Source organism: Tribolium castaneum, chromosome 8 (genome assembly GCF_031307605.1).
Source record: "Tribolium castaneum strain GA2 chromosome 8, icTriCast1.1, whole genome shotgun sequence".
Classification (NCBI taxonomy): Eukaryota; Metazoa; Arthropoda; class Insecta; order Coleoptera; family Tenebrionidae; genus Tribolium; species Tribolium castaneum.
Window position 1 is genome coordinate 15409319 of NC_087401.1, and position 18116 is coordinate 15427434.

The 18116-nt window shown below is 35.4% G+C and overlaps 3 protein-coding genes across 6 annotated transcripts; 2 read left to right on the forward strand and 1 right to left on the reverse strand.

Annotated features, from left to right (window-relative positions):
• Positions 1-17: 17 nt before the first annotated feature.
• Positions 18-1265, forward strand: Gos28 (Golgi SNARE, 28 kDa). Its single transcript, XM_963806.5, has 4 exons — positions 18-124; positions 235-416; positions 463-704; positions 923-1265. Exons 1-4 carry the CDS (start codon positions 100-102, stop codon positions 1158-1160), a joined length of 687 nt encoding a protein of 228 aa, XP_968899.1. The 5' UTR covers positions 18-99; the 3' UTR covers positions 1161-1265.
• A 43-nt stretch (positions 1266-1308) lies between these two features.
• Positions 1309-16005, reverse strand: LOC657269 (uncharacterized protein). Of its 3 annotated transcripts, XM_015980829.2 has the most exons (12): positions 15851-16005; positions 12704-12993; positions 9377-10162; positions 9129-9324; positions 6805-6987; positions 6582-6755; positions 5878-6533; positions 5253-5559; positions 2900-3007; positions 2770-2838; positions 2410-2618; positions 1309-2361 (listed from the first exon to the last, which is right to left on the reverse strand). In XM_015980829.2, exons 2-12 carry the CDS (start codon positions 12988-12990, stop codon positions 2160-2162), a joined length of 3177 nt encoding a protein of 1058 aa, XP_015836315.1. In that variant the 5' UTR covers positions 12991-12993; positions 15851-16005; the 3' UTR covers positions 1309-2159. The 3 variants fall into 3 exon arrangements, with proteins under 3 accessions (XP_015836315.1, XP_968830.1, XP_064214658.1); XM_963737.4 differs by lacking the exon at positions 2770-2838 and having other exon boundaries at positions 15851-16004; XM_064358588.1 differs by lacking the exon at positions 1309-2361 and having other exon boundaries at positions 2770-2806; positions 15851-16004.
• Positions 16006-16152: 147 nt separating this feature from the next.
• On the forward strand, positions 16153-18109 carry LOC103315253 (coiled-coil domain-containing protein 1). 2 transcript variants are annotated; one of them, XM_008203459.3, is made up of 4 exons: positions 16153-16309; positions 16419-16533; positions 16583-16913; positions 17898-18109. In XM_008203459.3, the coding sequence occupies exons 3-4, from the start codon at positions 16718-16720 to the stop codon at positions 18038-18040; spliced, it is 339 nt and encodes a 112-aa protein (XP_008201681.1). In that variant the 5' UTR covers positions 16153-16309; positions 16419-16533; positions 16583-16717; the 3' UTR covers positions 18041-18109. The 2 variants fall into 2 exon arrangements, with proteins under 2 accessions (XP_008201681.1, XP_008201688.1); XM_008203466.3 differs by having other exon boundaries at positions 16154-16309; positions 17907-18109.
• Positions 18110-18116: the final 7 nt, after the last annotated feature.

Below are 18116 nucleotides of genomic sequence, written 5' to 3' on the forward strand. Positions count from 1 at the left end.
TTCTATCCCACTGTTCCCTCATTTCCCATACACATTAGTTAGGGGATTTGCTCGTATGCGCCGTGCGGTTGGCTGCACTTTTTCCAAATCAGCAGCAACATGGCGGCGGCTCTTTCATACGAAGGTAAATAAACAATTAATTACACCTTAATTAAAACACGTTAATTGTTACAATTGCGTAAAATATTAGCCGGGTATTGCGTTTTGAGGTAGGGCCCCCTTGTCTTGTTTCAGACCTCCGCAAACACGCGCGCTACTTAGAGAACGAAATCGACTTAAAACTCGTCGCGTTTAGTAAACTGGGGGCCGGTATCAAGTCGCCCCCAGCTCATTCGAGCTCCGATGCTGTGCCCCTTCTCTCAGGCGAGGACACTTTCGAGGCCATGTCTCTCGAAATTGAGGAATTGTTGAATAAAGTAAGCGGGCCCCCAAAAAATCACCCCAAATAACAATTCCTTACAGTTAACACAAGTTAACGACAGGATGGGGGAACAGCCCGTCTCGGGGGCTGCCATGCTGCACACCCTCCAACGCCACCGTGATATTTTGGCCGATTTATCGCGCGATTTCCGAAAGACTACGTCCCAGCACGAGATCAGGCGAGAGAGGGAGGATTTGTTAAGGGGGTCCAGTGATACGTTCAGGGGCGATGGTGTTAATAATAGGCGCGATATGTACTTGAAGGAGAATCAACACTTGCACAGGTGAGTGGAGTAGGCTTAGGATTCGACTACGGAGGACTATGAGTTAGGAGACGAAACAAAATCGTACCCGGAAGAGATAGTTCGGCGGTGTCAAAGTGAGGGCGCTGCGAGCGCCAAAATGCAGAAGTTGAGCTTTGCACTAGTTTACGATAAAAAAAATTGTCGTTTCGTCTCCTAGCCTTTGGATTTGCGCAGCCTTGACTTGGGTTTGGTTCTAGTTCAGAGCGGTTGGTTAATGAGCAAATTTCCATTGCGATGGAGACTCGGGAACATTTGACCAATCAGAGACAGACGTTTAAGCGCTTGCAGACGAGGTTTAATGATTTGTCAAATCGGTACCCAGTCATCAATAGTCTCATTCAGAGGATTAACATTAAAAAAAGGAGGGATTCGATTATTTTAGGGTTGGTCGTTTCAGGGTGCACCGTTTTGATGCTACTTTACGCTTTCCATTGACTCTAACTGTGATAATTTTTATTGTATCAGAATATCTAACCAAAAATCGAGGGTAGTGTTAGTGGCGGTATTTATATTTGTTATGAATAAAATGATTTTTTTAGAGTTGTTTAAACCCTACCTGCACCATCCTATTGACAGACCAAGCGTAATTAAATATTTTATTGGCAACTAATTTTAAAAGTTACATTCTATGATAGTTGCTAAATTAAATGCAAGTATCTATGTTTACTTTTACAAATATACCAAGAACTAATGAGTTTACAATTTAGAGATTAAAACCTAAACAAACGAAAGATTAAGAAGCTGTCCCACTGCATGTAATGCCCTGGCTTAGAAAATATCATAAAGGAACTGTTATATCTTTACAATTAAATACTCGATCTTCTTATATACAGTTATAACATCAAAAAGTGTAAAGAAATACATAATAGTGAAAAAAATTATGTACAATTTCCGCAATGTTTTTAGTTGCAACAGTTTAGAAAAATATTGCGAAAACCAACAACATTCTACAGAGTCTATACATTAATGGTATATAAAATAAAATAGTCATTTTTTTGTGTACGTCAGTACCTCCCTAACAATTATTGTACAAGGATCTCAATTTTACACCTGGAAACATAGATAACATGGTTACACGGTCGTTAATTAAAGGTAATCCCAATCCGCGCGAAAACGTGACAATTCATTCAACTAGTGCAAAATTTCGTACAAACTTTATACCTTCTAAAATTCATCACAGTGTTCTCTTTTTAAGAAACGAAAAACAATCCTTGTGATTAGTGATTTGAAATTGAATTAATCAAGAATCAAGTGCACTATGTGTCTTTTTTACGTGTTATAAACCAATTTATTCCAAATCCAAAAAGTTTAACGTCAACAAGACAAACACTAATAAAATCTTTAATAAGCCACGAACAAAAAATGAATTCGTCTAATCACAGTACGTTCAGCCTTTATTTAATCATCGCCAACCGAGCTTTGGAAAATGCAGTGTTAGTTACTGGACGCTGTTATCTGGGGGTTGCTATTGGTCGGTTGGGGGTTGCTGTGCTTGCACTGGTCCGGGAGTTCCCCGCAGTCCCGTCTCAGCTTCGAGTAGCAACCAGTGCACACCCTCACCGGGTTGTAGAGCTGTTCGGAGGGCAGGGGGGTGCTGTTTTCGGAACAACTGGCGCAAAAAATCCGGCCACATTTTCTGAAACCAACGCCAAATTGCAATTTTTCCCATTATGGGTGACCTCACCTGCAGTGGTGTTTTCGTTTGCCGACCCAGAACTCGGTCTGGCAGCCCGTGCAGCGGCTGACGGCATGGTCGGGCACCCATAGGGTTGTCGTACATTCAGTCAAAATCGAGTTCTCCTCGAGGGCCTCCCAGGACATGTCCGAGCGGAGGGATTCGACAGCGGAGGCCTGGCCTTCGCCAGCGCTACAAACCGACTCCACAACCGAACTCTGGAAATAAACCGATCGGTTGTAACCTGTCATAATTTGATTAATTGGAACACACAATTCAGAACACGCATGCGGGTTTATTTGGGTTTAGGAAAAATCAAACTTCGATGATGTTAGTGGGTTAGTTTGAGTGGGGAGTTTGCTGACTGACCGCTTTATTGGAAACGGGGCTCGAAAGTCTTTGGGGGCTGCAATTAGACGATTCCGATTCGCTATCAGACTGGGAAAAATGCGGCGCGTTTTAATCACTTTTTCGCCCGAATTTCTTATCGAATACTTACAGCATCGTCTAGTTTTTCACTGTCGTTGTTGTTACACCGGTGGCACGATTGCTTGAGTAATGCCTGGCGGTAGGTGTGCAATTCTTTCTCCAGCAGCTCTTCTTTCCGCTAAAATGAGCAAATTTTAATATTAATTTTTTTAATCGACTATTTGTTTTCTTGTCAAAATTTTGCTTTTCTGACTTTTTTTCATCGTTGGGGACAATTTACTGGCGGTTTTATTTTCTGAAAATTTTTCCAAGGTAAGTGATGGGGTAATTTTTACATTATTTGCGAATTTCAACGACAGCGGATATTATTATGTAATTACTAATTATCTAATTGTTGATTCATTCCTTTATTCTTTGTTATCTATTACATATTGAGTCTTCATAAAAATGAGTAAAGAAGTGAAGTGAAATAAACTTTCAATCTAAAATTAAAACACAAACATTGCTGCTGTATTTTAATACAGTGAGTGGCACAATTATGGAATAATTTTATTAAAACTGAAAATATTTTCAATTTGCTTTTAAAAAACTAATTCTAAACGCCCGTAAGCAATTTACAATGCAATAAAATTACAAATGTACAATATTTACAGACAAAATACAATATTACAAAGTAAAAAACGCACTACTTAAAATGTTTAAATCTTCACGTTTTTAGAAACGTCATTAATTTAATCCCCAATTAAATGATCACGTGACCAAAATGAACCAATTTGATTGGTCTATTCGCGATGTTAACTTTTTTATAATTTGACGAAAACAAAATACGGTAGCGGACTGCGGTGTCGACTAAAATTATTTTGTGAAAAAAAACTCGAAAATATATTTCTGATGTAACAAAAGTCAATGAATCAGACAAACCTCTTTGTTCGCACTTTTGCAAGCAATTTGTTTAGTTACATAAATAGATTTTTTTTCGGGATTTCTTACACAATTATCTGTTTTAATTTGTTCAGTTTGTCAGTCGCTGTTCTCGCGAACGGAAGCCTCGTTTACGTATAAAATATAAATCAACACTTTGCCATTAACATTTTGAAAACACGAACTCTTTACAGTGACCAGTGCTTGTTGTGAATATTTAGTGGGAATTTAATTCAATAGTGCGCGATTTTTTAATTGAAATGTGTGTGTATCCAGTAACACATTCGGCTTAAAGGGTTAGTTACATATTTTACATTTTATTTATTTATTTACGATTTCGGCCAAAAAAAATAATAACTGTAGAAGCGCATATTTTGGATTTCTATAACAATTTTGACATCTTTGTTTTGATATTCGGAAATAAAATTAACTAGACGCCCTCTGGTGATGACTTTTGAACTATGTCGAAAACAGTAAAGAAATTTTCGTAATGCCACATTTAACTGACATTTAATGAATTGTTCAACAATTTTGCGTATATAGTGTTAATTACTTACAATAGAAAGAATTACTTTAAAAGTACGTGGTGGTAAATACTAGCGTTGACTTTGGTTCTGTAGTTTTTCGTGGTATAAAGTGTTTATTGTTGGAACTTGAAAGTGGATAAAAAGTGAAAAATATTTAAATTTTGATTACAAAGTGTTATCAAACAGTTGTCTAATTAAAGATTATAAGTAATGGATCACAGCGAACACAAAGTTTGGCTCAAGAAACCAATAAATTAGTGAAGTGTTATGAATTTTAGGTTAGAATTTTCCACTGAAAAAATCATGAAATGCTGCGGTAAATCTACAAAACTACAATAAAGATTAACAACTGCTGATACATTTAAGCATAAATTATGCCAAAAGGTAGGCTTTTCAATGTCTTTGTAATAATTTTCCAATAAAGAAAGTGAACCAAACAGTCATTCGTTATTCGTGTTTTCCTCGTCATCTCTCATTTGTCAACATAAGTTTCTTGCATCAAAGATGCAATAATCATTCCGCATAGGTAATGCAATAATTGTGAAGCCCCAAAATTCGTACAACGCTCAAAATATCCGAATAAACATTTTCCCGCCATTTATGGTTACTGTTTTCGACCTAGCTCAGTGGCGCCCCCAACGGTAATTTTACTTCCGAATAGAATCATTTTTTCTCGCTTGGACATTTTCTTAGTTCAACTGATTCCCGTTGGCGCTTCAATCTGGATAAATTTTGAGATCCCAATTTTAAATTTAAAAATCTCAATTCTCACTTGTTTTTGTTCATTAATAAATTAAAATTTGAAGAGGCAGCTTCAATGCATTTTATACAGGTTTTTCTATCAAAAATTTGCTTCTTTTTTGAAGTAATATTTCTAAAATTAAATTAATAAAAATCTTGAGGCGCAGCCGAGGCTAGCAGCTATGTAACTTCCTAATAAAAAAAGATTACAAACGAGGAATCACATTTTGTTACCTTGTGCTCTTGGATAATTTGCCACAGTCTCTCTTGTGCCACGGACGTGACGGGAATCAGTCCATCGTCGCCTAAACTATAGGGATGTGTCTGATGCCACGGCTTGTGTGGCGATAACCCACTATCCCAGCCACTACTACTCGACGTTCGCGAATACAAGGGTGAAATGCAATATTTGGCCGCCTCTCGGTGACACTCGTTGACTAAACTCAATTGAGCACTCAGTTTGTTGTACCCGTCGGGCAAGTCGGCCCCCTCTTCCGGGCTTTGCAGTTTCTCAAAACCGTTCACTTCCAACGGAGACGAACTGCAAAAAACCACAATTAACCCAATTATCACCACCCCCAAATCTCCTTCAACTGAATGACTCAAAGCGGTTACCTCGCATAAAACAAACAAAAAACGCGACGGTTACTTCATGGCACTTGCATCTCTTCAACCAACCCCCAGTCCTAAACAAAATTTCACAATTTAGATTCGCAGCAATTGCATCGCAAGCGCGTCACAGGTCTAAATTTGATTTTGAGTGAAAGGGCAGTAAAAATAAAGCATGTTTATTGAGACAGATTTACACATTACACATGATGACGTCAATTACCCGGCTTGAAAAACGTAAAAATCTCACCTAATATTGTGATTATCTGAAACTAAGGTATCGGTACTCGTTTCTAGCTTCTCGCACACTGTGTTTTCCGACTTGCTTTCGCTCTTCTCCGTCAACTCGTTATCCGAATCGACTTCGTTACAATTATTGTGACTAAGGGACGGCGTCAGAAACTCATGCAGACACACACCACCGCGCACTTCATCCTCACACTCGTCACTAGTATCAGTCTTATCACCGTTTATCACATGGTCTCGCAGGAAATCACCGTCCCGCACGCCCCCCGCACTCCCGTTCCGGATTTGGAACTTCGGCTTGTCGTCTTTGTAAATACAGTCCTTGTTACACTCCACTTCGTCCGTGTCGTTGCATAAAAAATCGCCCTGCTTCGAGTGACCGTTGACTATGTCCTGAGTGGCGGTTTCCTGAGACATCAATAGTTTCTTATCGATATTAATACTAGGGTCGCTGCTGCGCCTGAACTGGTTGGAGCAGACGTCGGCTGCGTTCAGCAAGTCTCCGTACGACCTGGTCTTGGTCATGTGAGACGGGGAAGACTCAGGGGGGCCAGGACACGACCCTGAGCCCCCATCCGTGCTGAAATTAGACTCCCAAGAACCCAAATAAACCTCGCGCCACAACTGCAAGTCGCGCACGTTGCACTGCGGCCACAAAACCTACAAAAAACAATCAAAACAACCCACATTGTCATTTCCCCAACTCACTTTATTTCCGCAACTATTGCCGGGTGAAGCGTACAGGTGGTTCTTAAACCGGGGCGAATTTAAAAACTCCCAAACCGAGAATGTTTTACCGTTGACTATTTTCATTCGTTCTTGAAACGTGTTGCACAGGAACGTGCCGTAGATGTTTGAATAGACGTGTTGAGCTAGTTTAACCTTGGAAAATCACATAGTTAGGAATTAATTTGATTGGCCACCAACTTACGAGATAACTTTGCGAGAATTCAAAAGCACAAGAGAATTGTAGTAAAAGTTGATGAACACAATCCAACCACTGTAGAAAGACGGGACATCGTTCGTTCGGGTCGTCGTTACTTGAATGGCCGCACCTGTCGGCGAATTTGTGCCCAAAGGCGAGCCATTCGCGTTCGATTAAAATACGGAAACCCTGGAAAATAATAGATTTACTAGCTAAATTCTGCGCTAAAAACTGCGACATCTATCACATTTTTCTAAGTCTCTGATAATATGTAACATTTTTTAAAATCTTTTAACCAGAAATTAAATTGGCAAAATGCCACTTGTTACATGTCTCAAATAAAGACTTATCCCCTGCAGTTTTCTTATCTTTTGCGTAATCTTTACGCTTCTTAAAATAAATGTCTGGCGTCTTTGAAACAATATAAAGTTGGTAATTCGGAATATTTTTAATAAACATTTTAAATTTTTTAACAACTTCATAATAAAAACCCTCATTCATCAAAATTCAGTTAACAACCAATGTTTTCGCAACTAAAATTATTATTATTTTATTTTTTTCTTATACAACAAAAAGCAAACAATACAATTAATAAAAAAATGCTATAATAATACGTTTTTTAACAGTAACTCTATTTATTTGTGCTTATAACATTTTAAATTTCCAGAATGATTTAACGCATTTTTAAACGTCAAAAATTGAGAGAAATGTTAAAATTGCTGAAAATCTTACAATAAAAAGAAATCAGGGTTTTAATTGATTGTGTAACATTATTAAGTAAAGAAATTAAAAAATTTGTAGTTCCAATCAGTTTTTTGGATTTTGTCAAAAATCGATCAAAACTTAATTTTTGAAAAGATTTTTGCGTTATTTATATAATTATTTGGATGAAAACGTTGTGAAGTATGAATAAAAAAATTGAGGTATCTAACGAAAGCATTTTTTAAACGTCAAAAATCGAAATAAAAGCCAAAATTGCTAATCATGTTTCCCAATCAAGTGAGCCATGACGCATTTTTAAAGCGTCAAAAAAATTGACAAATGTCAAAAGCTAATTACCTTACGTCATTATTTGGCTAAAATTGTTTAGAAAATAAATAAAAAATAAAAGTTTGTAATCACAGAGCGCATTTTTTAACTGTACACAACTTTTTATTGTCAAAATCGATTAAAATTGACCAAAATTTGAACGCTTTTTGTGCCCCAAAAAATTAATTATTTACACAATTATTTGACTAAAAACAATATAAATATGTCTAATCAACACACTTTTTGAACTTCAAAAATTTAAGTTTGCGTAAAATGGATAAAAATTAACAAAATTTCGATCTTTGAAAAAATAGTCGATAAAAAAATGCACAAAAAGTGAGAGTATTTAATGAACGCATGTTTTAAACGTCAAAATTTTGCGACAAAAGTCAAAAACTGCCAACAACGTCATAATCAAGCGTGCCATGGATTCCTATCCTATACCTAAACGACAAAATCATGGTTTTAATTGATTATTTGTCTCACACTATTGCGGAAATAAATGAATGAATGTAAAAATTTTCAGAAAACCCGTTTTTTTAAGTCTCAAAAATCAATCAAAATTTAATTTTTGAACAGATTTTTGCGTTATTTTTTGTAAAATGCAAATAAAAAAGTGGGTATATTCAATGAACGCATTTTCAAACGTCAAAAATTGTGACAAAAGTCAACAACTACTAAAAATATTTTTCAATCAAAGCTTTCCATATTTTTTCAGAGTAAAAAGCAACGATTTAAGTCATTGTTTGATATAAAAAATGCATAAAAAATTGTATTTGGGTGAAAATATTGTAAAAATGAATACAAAAACATTGGGACAATGTACAGAAAAGTGACAATGTCTAATGAACGCATTTTTTAAAAGTCAAAAATTTGAGAAAAATCGATAAAAATTAACTAGTTTGAAAGTTTTTGCATTAAAAATTTGTCAAAATAAAAAAGTGCACCCATGTTTTAAAATAAATGTCAATAAAATACAAATTTTGCATTAAACGTAAAAAATTTCATTTCGTCAAAATCGATTAAAATTTAACAAAATTCCATTTCTGGCCACCATATGGCCAAAATATTGTGAAAAAAAAATTAAAAATATTAAAAGAACAGTGACAATGTCCAATGAATACATTATTTAATCGTCAAAAATTTAGCCATAAAGTAAACATAAGTAATAGCAAAAAAATCAGTGAAACGATCTTCACTAAACAAAGAAATAAAAATTATTTATACGCAACACGCCATATATTTTTTGAGTGAGGCGGACCGCAGACTAAACACACTAGTACACTTGATTTTTTACTTACATCCATTGTCCTATAATGCGGGTCGAGTAAAAGTTCGGCCAAAGCCACAATTTGTGGCGTCCTGTCCCAGCCATCAGAACAGTGGACTAGAACAGGCCTTGCTTCCCTCTCCACAGCATTGACCAAAGTCACCGCCGCCTTCATCAAACCTGACATATGCTGCAACCAGCGGGTACCCTCGAGTTGACTAAACCAACTGAAACCGATTCAAATAACTCGATTATTTTGCAAAATTTTGAACCACTCACTTCGGTTGATCCGCAGACGCCGTACACAACAAACGCAGTGCATTAAAACTCTTCCGGATGGAATGTATATTTGCCAAATTCATAAACTGTATTTCACAATTCGGGTAATATTCTGGACACTCACACCCCCCACCTCGCGCCCGATTGGCCACAGCCGTCGTATACGACCTCGCATCCATGATTAGTACTTTCTTCTCTTTGGTGCTAAGATCCGTCGTGATCTGGAGCGAATCCTCCGAGTGCAGCGAGCCAGGCGAGTGGCTCAAAATCGACTCTTTGTCATTCCTCTGATCGAAGTTACACGCTTGCGAGATGGCTTTGATCAAATCCTCGTCCTCGCTCGACCGCCAGCCCAGCCACCCGACCTCCGGTTGGCTGCAGCGTGCGATCACAGCCCCGTTTTTCGTGTGGCGCCAAACCACCGCCGGAATTCGCCTCGAACTTCGAAATTTCGCGACGCATTCGAGCGTTTCGTCGTTTATACACGACGGGACGATCAGATAGGGTGGGTAGGTGGGACAGAGTTTGTAATTTTTGTTGGCATCACTGATCCGCCAAGAATCGCCCTCGAACTGCAACCGTTCCATCTCCTCCTTGAACAGCTTATAGTCGAACGTGTAACGTTTCAAATTCCGGATTTTGTCGTCGATCTCATCCCCGCCTTTGTCTTTCGCCCAAATGAAGTGATAGAAAGCGAAAATCTGCTCGAGTTGGCGTGGGGGTTCCGCGGCTTTGGAGATGCGCTCGAACCACTCCATGCAGCTCTCGTTGTTGCCGAAAATACACCTTGACAAAAACACAAAACGACGATTAATTGGCGGCAAAGTGCAGCGACCGATTATTGCCAATTCAGGAATTTAGAAAAAGACTACTGTCGCAAAGTTGAATAGATACGCATTAATTGACTGGTAATTACTGTTTACAGGAAATAGCGTTGTTCTAAAAATAGTGCAGATAAAAATAAGAAACCTACCGTTTATTAACGAAAAAAAATTATGAAACTTAATTACAGGAAATTCTTTCTATTATTATCTGCGTTATTGTTAAAATGATAAAAATAGCAACTAATACTTGAAAAATGTACACAGAATTTTATACGTGAAAAATAATACAGAAAGTAACCAATAACTCGCAGGAATGTGTTTTGTTGGATTGGAAATAAAACCACAATAAAAATCCCTGATTCAAATTATATTTTGTTTGAGCTGTTCGTGAAAATACAAAAAAATTCTCTCGACACTTTTCAGTTTGAATGAATTAATGAATGAACATAAAAAATTATGTGAATAAAATGAAAAAACCTTGATTTCTGGCAATTTTTTTAATAGAAAACAGTACAGTTTTTTTATTTATTTCAACATATTGTACTTATGTTACTGCATTTTGATTACAACTGTCAAGCCTCCAAATAAAAATATTATGAATATGAAATAAAAATTATATATATTTTTTTATTTTATTTAAAAATTGCACTAAAAAAGAAAAATAATGTTTTTCTGTCAAAGAAAGATATTTTTGCTTACAGGCGAAGATTCTAGCGAGAACACAAGCGTAAAGTTCGAGGGCTGTCGTTATATAAATAATTAAAAAAAATAATAATTAAGAAAATTGCTAAAACTGTTTCGCAATAATGTTTGTTAGAGTAAAAAATTTGGAATTTAACTGATTTAAAATATAAAAGTTTGTTTTTTAAATGTGAACAATTTTTTTTGTCAAAATCGATTAAAATTGCCCAAAATTCCATATCTGAACACTTTTTGTGCGCCAAAAAATTAATTATTTACGTCAAAAATTTGAATTTTCTCTACATTTTATCAGTTTAAAATATCAAAACTGGCAAAAAATGACTGATTTATTTCATTCATGGATGAATTATGCAACAATAATGTACATGAATATAAAAAATATGTAAATAAAATGAAAAAACTTTGATTTTTGGCAATTTTTTTATTAAGAAACAGTACAGTCTTTTTAATTTATTTTAGCATATTATGTTTATGTTACTGTATTTTTATTACAATTATCTACAACAAAATCCTCCAAATAAAAATATGAATATGAAATAAAAAATAGAAAAAAATAATGTTTTTCTATTAAAGACGAATATTTTTACTTACAGGTTAGGATTATAAAATTTATAAAATCTTTGGAACCATTAATTAACTACAGAATTGCATTTTCACGCAAGTTACGTAAGCATGCAAAATTTCAATTCATTCGCACAACAGAAACCCTCTTAGATTTGACTCGGAAAATATGCAACCGACAGCCAGGCAACAAAGCAAGTTAAAAAAAAAGCTTTGAATGTTTTTGAGTTTTTTTTTCTCAAAATTACATTACATTAACATTTAAATTGTAATTGTATACACATATAAATTCGATTAGAGTTGAAGGAAAGAAGAAAAAAGCCGAAAATAATCAGAAAATCATTAGAGAACTTCTTTCTGCTTATAAGTCCCCAAAATATGCGACATGTGCTTTGAAAAAAATTTTTTTTGGACACTACGAAAATCTTAGCGCGATATGAAAGGTTTTATCAAGATATACATATTATCAGTGAAACTCAATGCAAAGTATGAAAAAAGTGAAATACTTTGAATATTCAACTATTTAGACAGTTTTAATGTTTTTTTAATGCTTTGGAACTATTATATTATAAAAAAACGTTACTAAAAATTTTAATGACAAATAATTTTTAAAAGAAGTATTAAATTTACCCACAATAATAATAATAAGGATGGAAAAAAGTAATATTTGCAGTAAGTGGACGTAATGAAAATGAAACTAGTTTAGCTATTTAATAAAAAATAATAGAAGAAATATTTTATAAGTTCTCTGTTTATTTTTTTAAATTCGTTTAAAGTTGTACCGGTTTTCCATCTTCCACTAAAAAAATTATCACCCTTCTAGAAACGAATAATCTCAAAATGAAGGTGATAATAACTTTTTTCAGGCAGTTTACTTGTATTTTTTTACTATAATTTAAAATTTTTCAATCTTGAAAAGGGACAATATTTTAATTACGGGTATTACTATCATTTATAGAATTTATCAATTAGGAGTGTGTCTAAAGAATGACTTAAATTATGGGTTATTTTTAACATGGGCTGATTCAAAATTTGAATAATTTATTAAAATAAAATGAAGGCAAACTCCAGACGGTCCAATATTATTATTCAATTAAGCGGTTTAAAAGCTGTGAACCCTCATTAAATGAGCAATTTTTCGGCAAGACTGCTCTTGAACGCCTTGAATGTGAAAGAATTGTGACAAAACCCGACCTAGATGGCAGTGAATGTCCCAAAAATAGCCCCATTATCTTGTTACCTATACGTCCTGGCATCCTTGCACCCGATATGTAGATAAAACAGTTCCCTGTGCTCCACACTCTCAATCAAACCCAGAGGCAAATGATAATGATTGTCACCCAATTGAAGATACAATCGATAATTCGTGAGCACAATCAACCCATCCACTGTTTTGCCATGATGAAAAATCGCCTCGCCTGCCAACAACTTGAACGGCAAAGACACCGAAGGCTCCGACGGCGGCAAAGGGTACATTTGAATCGGTTGAACGTGACATATTGAATTGGGTTGATCGGTCGTATCCATCACCTGCAAAAAAAACAACACGACCTTCAAACGACGTTTCTGGAGTATGCAAACATCGAGATTTATTAGCTCAACAGGTACAGATTTTCACTTGTAGGTTAACGCTATAAAGTTGCCATGACTCGAGACATTCTTTATTGATCACACACTAGACGTAATTAGGTGGTCATTAAAAATGTGGGGAAGGCAACAAACAAGCGCTAAATCAATGCAATGGCGAGGAAAAAATCGGATTTTGTTACGACATTCTATTATAACAAAAGCTGAATGAAATTTTTAACGTCTAATAACGACCACCGACCTAGTCTCTGGAAAGAATTTACTTTCTTCGTTGTCTGGTTAAGTAGGTCGCCGGTATTTCCTTTTAAAAAAACCAAATCACTCTACCGGTTGTTCGGTAAAAATACAAATCAACAATCAAATTACGCAAAACATCCGCCCACACACTTTCGAGCGATTTCCAATTAAAAAATTATGCTATTTTTAAACCGAAATTTTCCAAAATAAAATCTTTCATTCGCATATTTATGTAGAAAATCTCACATTCCATTCAAGACCTCAACACACATTGATAATTAAAGGTTTTCCACTGCAAAAAATAGCGTTTATTTACACGCAAAGTAAGTCGCACAATACAGGGTGATTCAAAAATGCCGAACAATGTCGCGGGTGGCGATAAAGGACATCAAACTGAATTAAAAGTTCCTGTGGCAAAAAATTATTTGAGCTTTTTTTCACGAGATATAGCTTTTCAAAGTGTTAAATTTTTGGCTTTTGAGAATATATTTTTCTGACTTTAGTTAGCGGAAACAATATCTTTATAAAATAATAAATATTTAAAAAACAAAAAAATCTGCGGAATTTGCTAATAAATTAATTCAATATCATTGGAAACAAAAGAGTAACAATCGATATCGTTGCTGGGAAAAAAAGTCGGTATTAAGTTTGTTATTTTAAACAGAAAGATAAGTCTTTTTAAATTAGCTGCTTTCAAAATATTTATTTAGAATTTTTTGAATTTGCTTCTTTCAATTCAAAAATCGGTAATTCTGCCATTTCTAGAGTTTTCAAAATCGTATTTATACAATAAAAAAGCCTTTATCTCTTCCTCAGTGTGTCCAGAATTTGGGAAAAAACTTATAAACAATTTAACTGTTTTTGGAATATTTTGGTTTTTTTTTTGAAATTTTTTTGATTTTGCACCTTTCACTTCAAAAACCGGTAATTCTGTCATTTTTACAGTTTTGGAAATCATATTTAGATAATCAATAAAAAAAGCTTATATCTCTCTTTCACTATGTTCAAAATTAGAAAAAAATTGTTAGAAACTCCAAAATTTTAACGTTATTTTTGGACAACTTCTACAAGCTCTAAGTCAATTTTTTCAAATGGAACGTCCCACTTTTTATTTTACTGGGTGGAAGAAAATTTAATTCTGAAACGATCTGTATCTATGATAATTTTTAAGTTATGTTGTCTTTTTTTTGACAAAAAAAATTTAAAAAAATAAGTTCAGTTCAAAATTTTGCTTTCCTTTCCATTAAAAAACAAAATATATTCATTGAATTTAGGTTTCGAAAACTTTGATTTCTCAAACTTTACTCATGTTACCATGGCAACCGATGAGACAAAGTATAAGTATAGGGAATGTTAATACAGATCGATGCAGAATTAAATTCTCTACCATTTAATAATAAAAAAATAGTGGTATTTTATTTGAAAATTTTGAGTTATGGGTGTTTGAAGTTGTGCAAATTTAATCTTAAAAATTTGGAGTTTCCTAACATTTTTTTACAAATTTGAAAATACCAAAGAAGATATCTAAGCCGTCTCTTTCAAATAAGCCAAAAAGAATTTCAAAATTTTTAAAAACGGCAGAGTTATCGATTTTTGAAGTCAAGAATGCAAATTCAAGGATTTTCAAAAAATCCTAAATATTTCGAAAACGACTAAATTTAGGTACAGGGAAAGCTGATAAAAACTCACTTAAAATAACTCGAGTTATTCAAAAAGTGCAATAAAAACATAGCTTTTTAATGACAGCTGTTAAAATGAACCTCGTATTTTTTTTTCAATTGTGTCATTTGATGTTGCCAACTTAATTTCTTAGCCCAGAACTACAGTAACTTATTCAGGCGCCTCAAAGTGTGTTAACTTATTGTAAAACACCATCTCATTAAGGAAAAATGCGGTGAATAATTCATGGCATTCCAATACATAAAAGTCCATTCTCTCGCCTAATCGTGTCCTAGCCACATTTACCATTAATTGGGGTGTTTGCCGCCCTCGTGGACGCAATGCGGCACAATTTTGCATCACGTTTTGGTCCAAATGCAGTAATTTAGGTGAAAATGATGGCAAAAACAAGCATGTTTATTGGCAGGCGTCCAAAAACTAACGAAATTGTCTTATCATTGTTGCGCCCACATAAAAACCTCTGACTGATAATTAGCGATCAGTTAAGTGCACAAAAGTGAAACCTTGACTTTTCTGGTGCCTGGGGACACTTTCAAGCGCGTTATCTGCGTTCAACGTGATAACAGTCGGTATTGATTGTTATTTTCAATTGCAATGGGAAAGTCTGACAGGAAAGCCGAGGCTTTCATCGAGATTAGATTGTTTATTTTTTGTCGATTATCAGGCGCCACCAAACCATTCAAACACCTCGCCTGCGACCCACAAGGGCAAACCCATGGCACGCTCACGGGGCCCGCAGGCTGCACCACGCGGGCGCGTCTCCCGGCGCGCGGCGCCCCGGGGGCGCCCCCAGCGCGATTTAGCGCAAAACCAGCGAAAATCTTGACATGGTGTGTGAAATGTCAAATGTGGTGGAAATGATGCCAATGGAAACGGTACTCACTAGAGCGGATCCGGGGCGATTGCAAGCCTCACACTTTACACGACATTACACTGATTTACTGATAACAAAGATAAAGCAATTTTGTAAATAAATGCCACCCTTTCGGTTTCGTAAAGATAACACTGGACAACGGCCTTGTGACAGGCAAAATGGCGCCGGTGACGTACAAATCGGGTCACGTGGGACGCCAGCGCCACCTACTCCCGGCAAAAGTCGGGGGAAATAATCGATATTTTACCAAAATATGCCAAATGGAAACACACTCAAACTTTTTTTTGTGCCCACATTTTAACACATTCTAATTGTGACCAAAAAAATAATTTTTGGAAAACACGTGATGATTAAAAGTTTGACTCAGAGGGCGCCACACTCAGCCATTTTGTGTTTTTTCTTATTCCATTTTCCCCATGTTTAAAGGGCAAAAAGTTGCGATTTTGTGCCAAATTTGCCAATAATGGGGTGAGTTTCGCTTGCTAATTGACCAGGGGGTGGGTTTATGGCACGGGGTCACTTAGTTGCGTTTAAAACGTGCTTGTGGGAATTTGAGGTTACGTTTGTAATTTTCCAGCGTTTCGGATGAAAACTGTTTGAAATTGTATTTGCGTCTGCCTGTGAAGATTATCGATGCACAGCAAGTAAAAAATTTGCACCCCTTAATTACCAAAGTTGTGTTACCGCGCCAGGTGAGTAATTGTTTAATTTTGGGTTTGGGGTTCAATTTAATTGTGTTAGAAATCTCGTCGTTGGTGCACTGTTGAAGTTGGTAGTGTTTCCGCAATTAAGGAACTGAAAGGTGTGAGAATTGACGGGAAAAAAGTCTACGTCAAGTCACTCAAAAAGAGGAAAAGTGAGCAGTAGGTGTCAGTGATGATGGGGGCTGGAGGGTTTATTAGGAATCCAGGGTGGGATATTTTAAGTGGGGATGATTTGATGGATGAGGACTATCACAATGATCTAGTTATAGACAATTTTTTTGATGACGGGGATGATTTTGAATTGAATTCCGAAGTTGTGCTCTTTTTGCCAGCTGAGGAGCTGGAGGCGGACGAAGACGATTATTTTGGTAGGTGATTCTTAATTTTTACATTTTTTGCCCGAAATTTAGCCCAAAAATTTCAAAATTGTATAAATTTGCTGTTTACATTAAATAACCGGAAATAGGGACACCACAACATTTTTGTTTGGTTTTGGTGATAAGTGATAATACAGATAACTGGGGCAAATATGTCACTAAATTGCGTTTTTTTGCCATTACGTTGGTACAAACCAAGGTCACGAAGGATGATTGGTTGTAAGGTAGCGCGCGCCAAATTCAAAAATTATTTTCGTTTTTCTTTTGTAACTTCTGAATGGAATAACCGATTTTTATGAAATTTGGGACAAGTTATTTACTTTCAAAACTACACATTTTGGTGTCATTTATTATGTTTTATTACCATATGATTATTTGAATTTATAATTAGAGTAGGCCGGACAAAAATTTTATATGATATAAATTTTTGTATCTTAAAAAAAAGTTGTCATTTGAATAAAACGTATAACAAAAATATGGCTTCAAATATGTAAAGTTGTTAATCACCACGAGAAGTTAGTAATAAATAAGAGAAATAACGCCAACAAAAGGGCGGATCCAGGGGATAGACACTTTTTTTTATTTTTTAATTATCACTTTACAAGTATTTTGAATGCTCATTTATTAATCAATTAATAAATAAATTGTTATTACCTACTTAAAAAAATATCGAAGAGTCAATGAAATTGTATTTTCTGTTGGCACATGTAGTTTTGTTGGCAGATTATTCTATTAGAAGTTATTAAAGAACAAGGGTAAATAATTTTTGAACCTAACGCCTCCTGAACTCATCTTTTCTCGTTGTTTTCGAAGTGGTAGCGACTGTTTATGTAATTATCAGTCACTGATAAGATATTCAAATGAATGCGAATTGTTCTTTTGTCTTTTGCCGAGTAATGATAATTATCGAATCACATGTTGGTTCATTGACACAGCAAGATAACAAAGTCTGTGAAGAAATTTTGGTTGTTACAGTTGTTTCAGATGATACAGTAGATATTGACGATGATGATGATGAGGATTACGTCCTCTCTGATTCCCTAGACGATGAGGATTTCGACGATGACAACGCCATAGTTATGCCCAGCGACGAGTCCTCGCCTGAGCGAAATAATTAAGAATAATTATCTGTGTTAATAATTTAATAAATAAATCTATTTTTGTGTTAACCACCGAAGACAAAAACACCCGCAG

Coding starts and splice junctions, on each gene's coding strand:
- Gos28 (XM_963806.5), top strand. CDS start 100: ATGGCGGCGGCTCTTTCATACGAAG. Junction 125..234: donor GGCGGCTCTTTCATACGAAG/GTAAATAAACAA, acceptor GTCTTGTTTCAG/ACCTCCGCAAACACGCGCGC. Junction 705..922: donor GAGAATCAACACTTGCACAG/GTGAGTGGAGTA, acceptor GTTTGGTTCTAG/TTCAGAGCGGTTGGTTAATG.
- LOC103315253 (XM_008203459.3), top strand. CDS start 16,718: ATGATGGGGGCTGGAGGGTTTATTAGGAATCCAGGGTGGGATATTTTA. Junction 16,914..17,897: donor GGACGAAGACGATTATTTTG/GTAGGTGATTCT, acceptor TGGTTGTTACAG/TTGTTTCAGATGATACAGTA.
- LOC657269 (XM_015980829.2), bottom strand. CDS start 12,990: ATGGATACGACCGATCAACCCAATTCAATATGTCACGTTCAACCGATT. Junction 6,534..6,581: donor GCAATAGTTGCGGAAATAAA/GTGAGTTGGGGA, acceptor TGTTTTTTGTAG/GTTTTGTGGCCGCAGTGCAA. Junction 2,362..2,409: donor AAACGAAAACACCACTGCAG/GTGAGGTCACCC, acceptor CGTTGGTTTCAG/AAAATGTGGCCGGATTTTTT.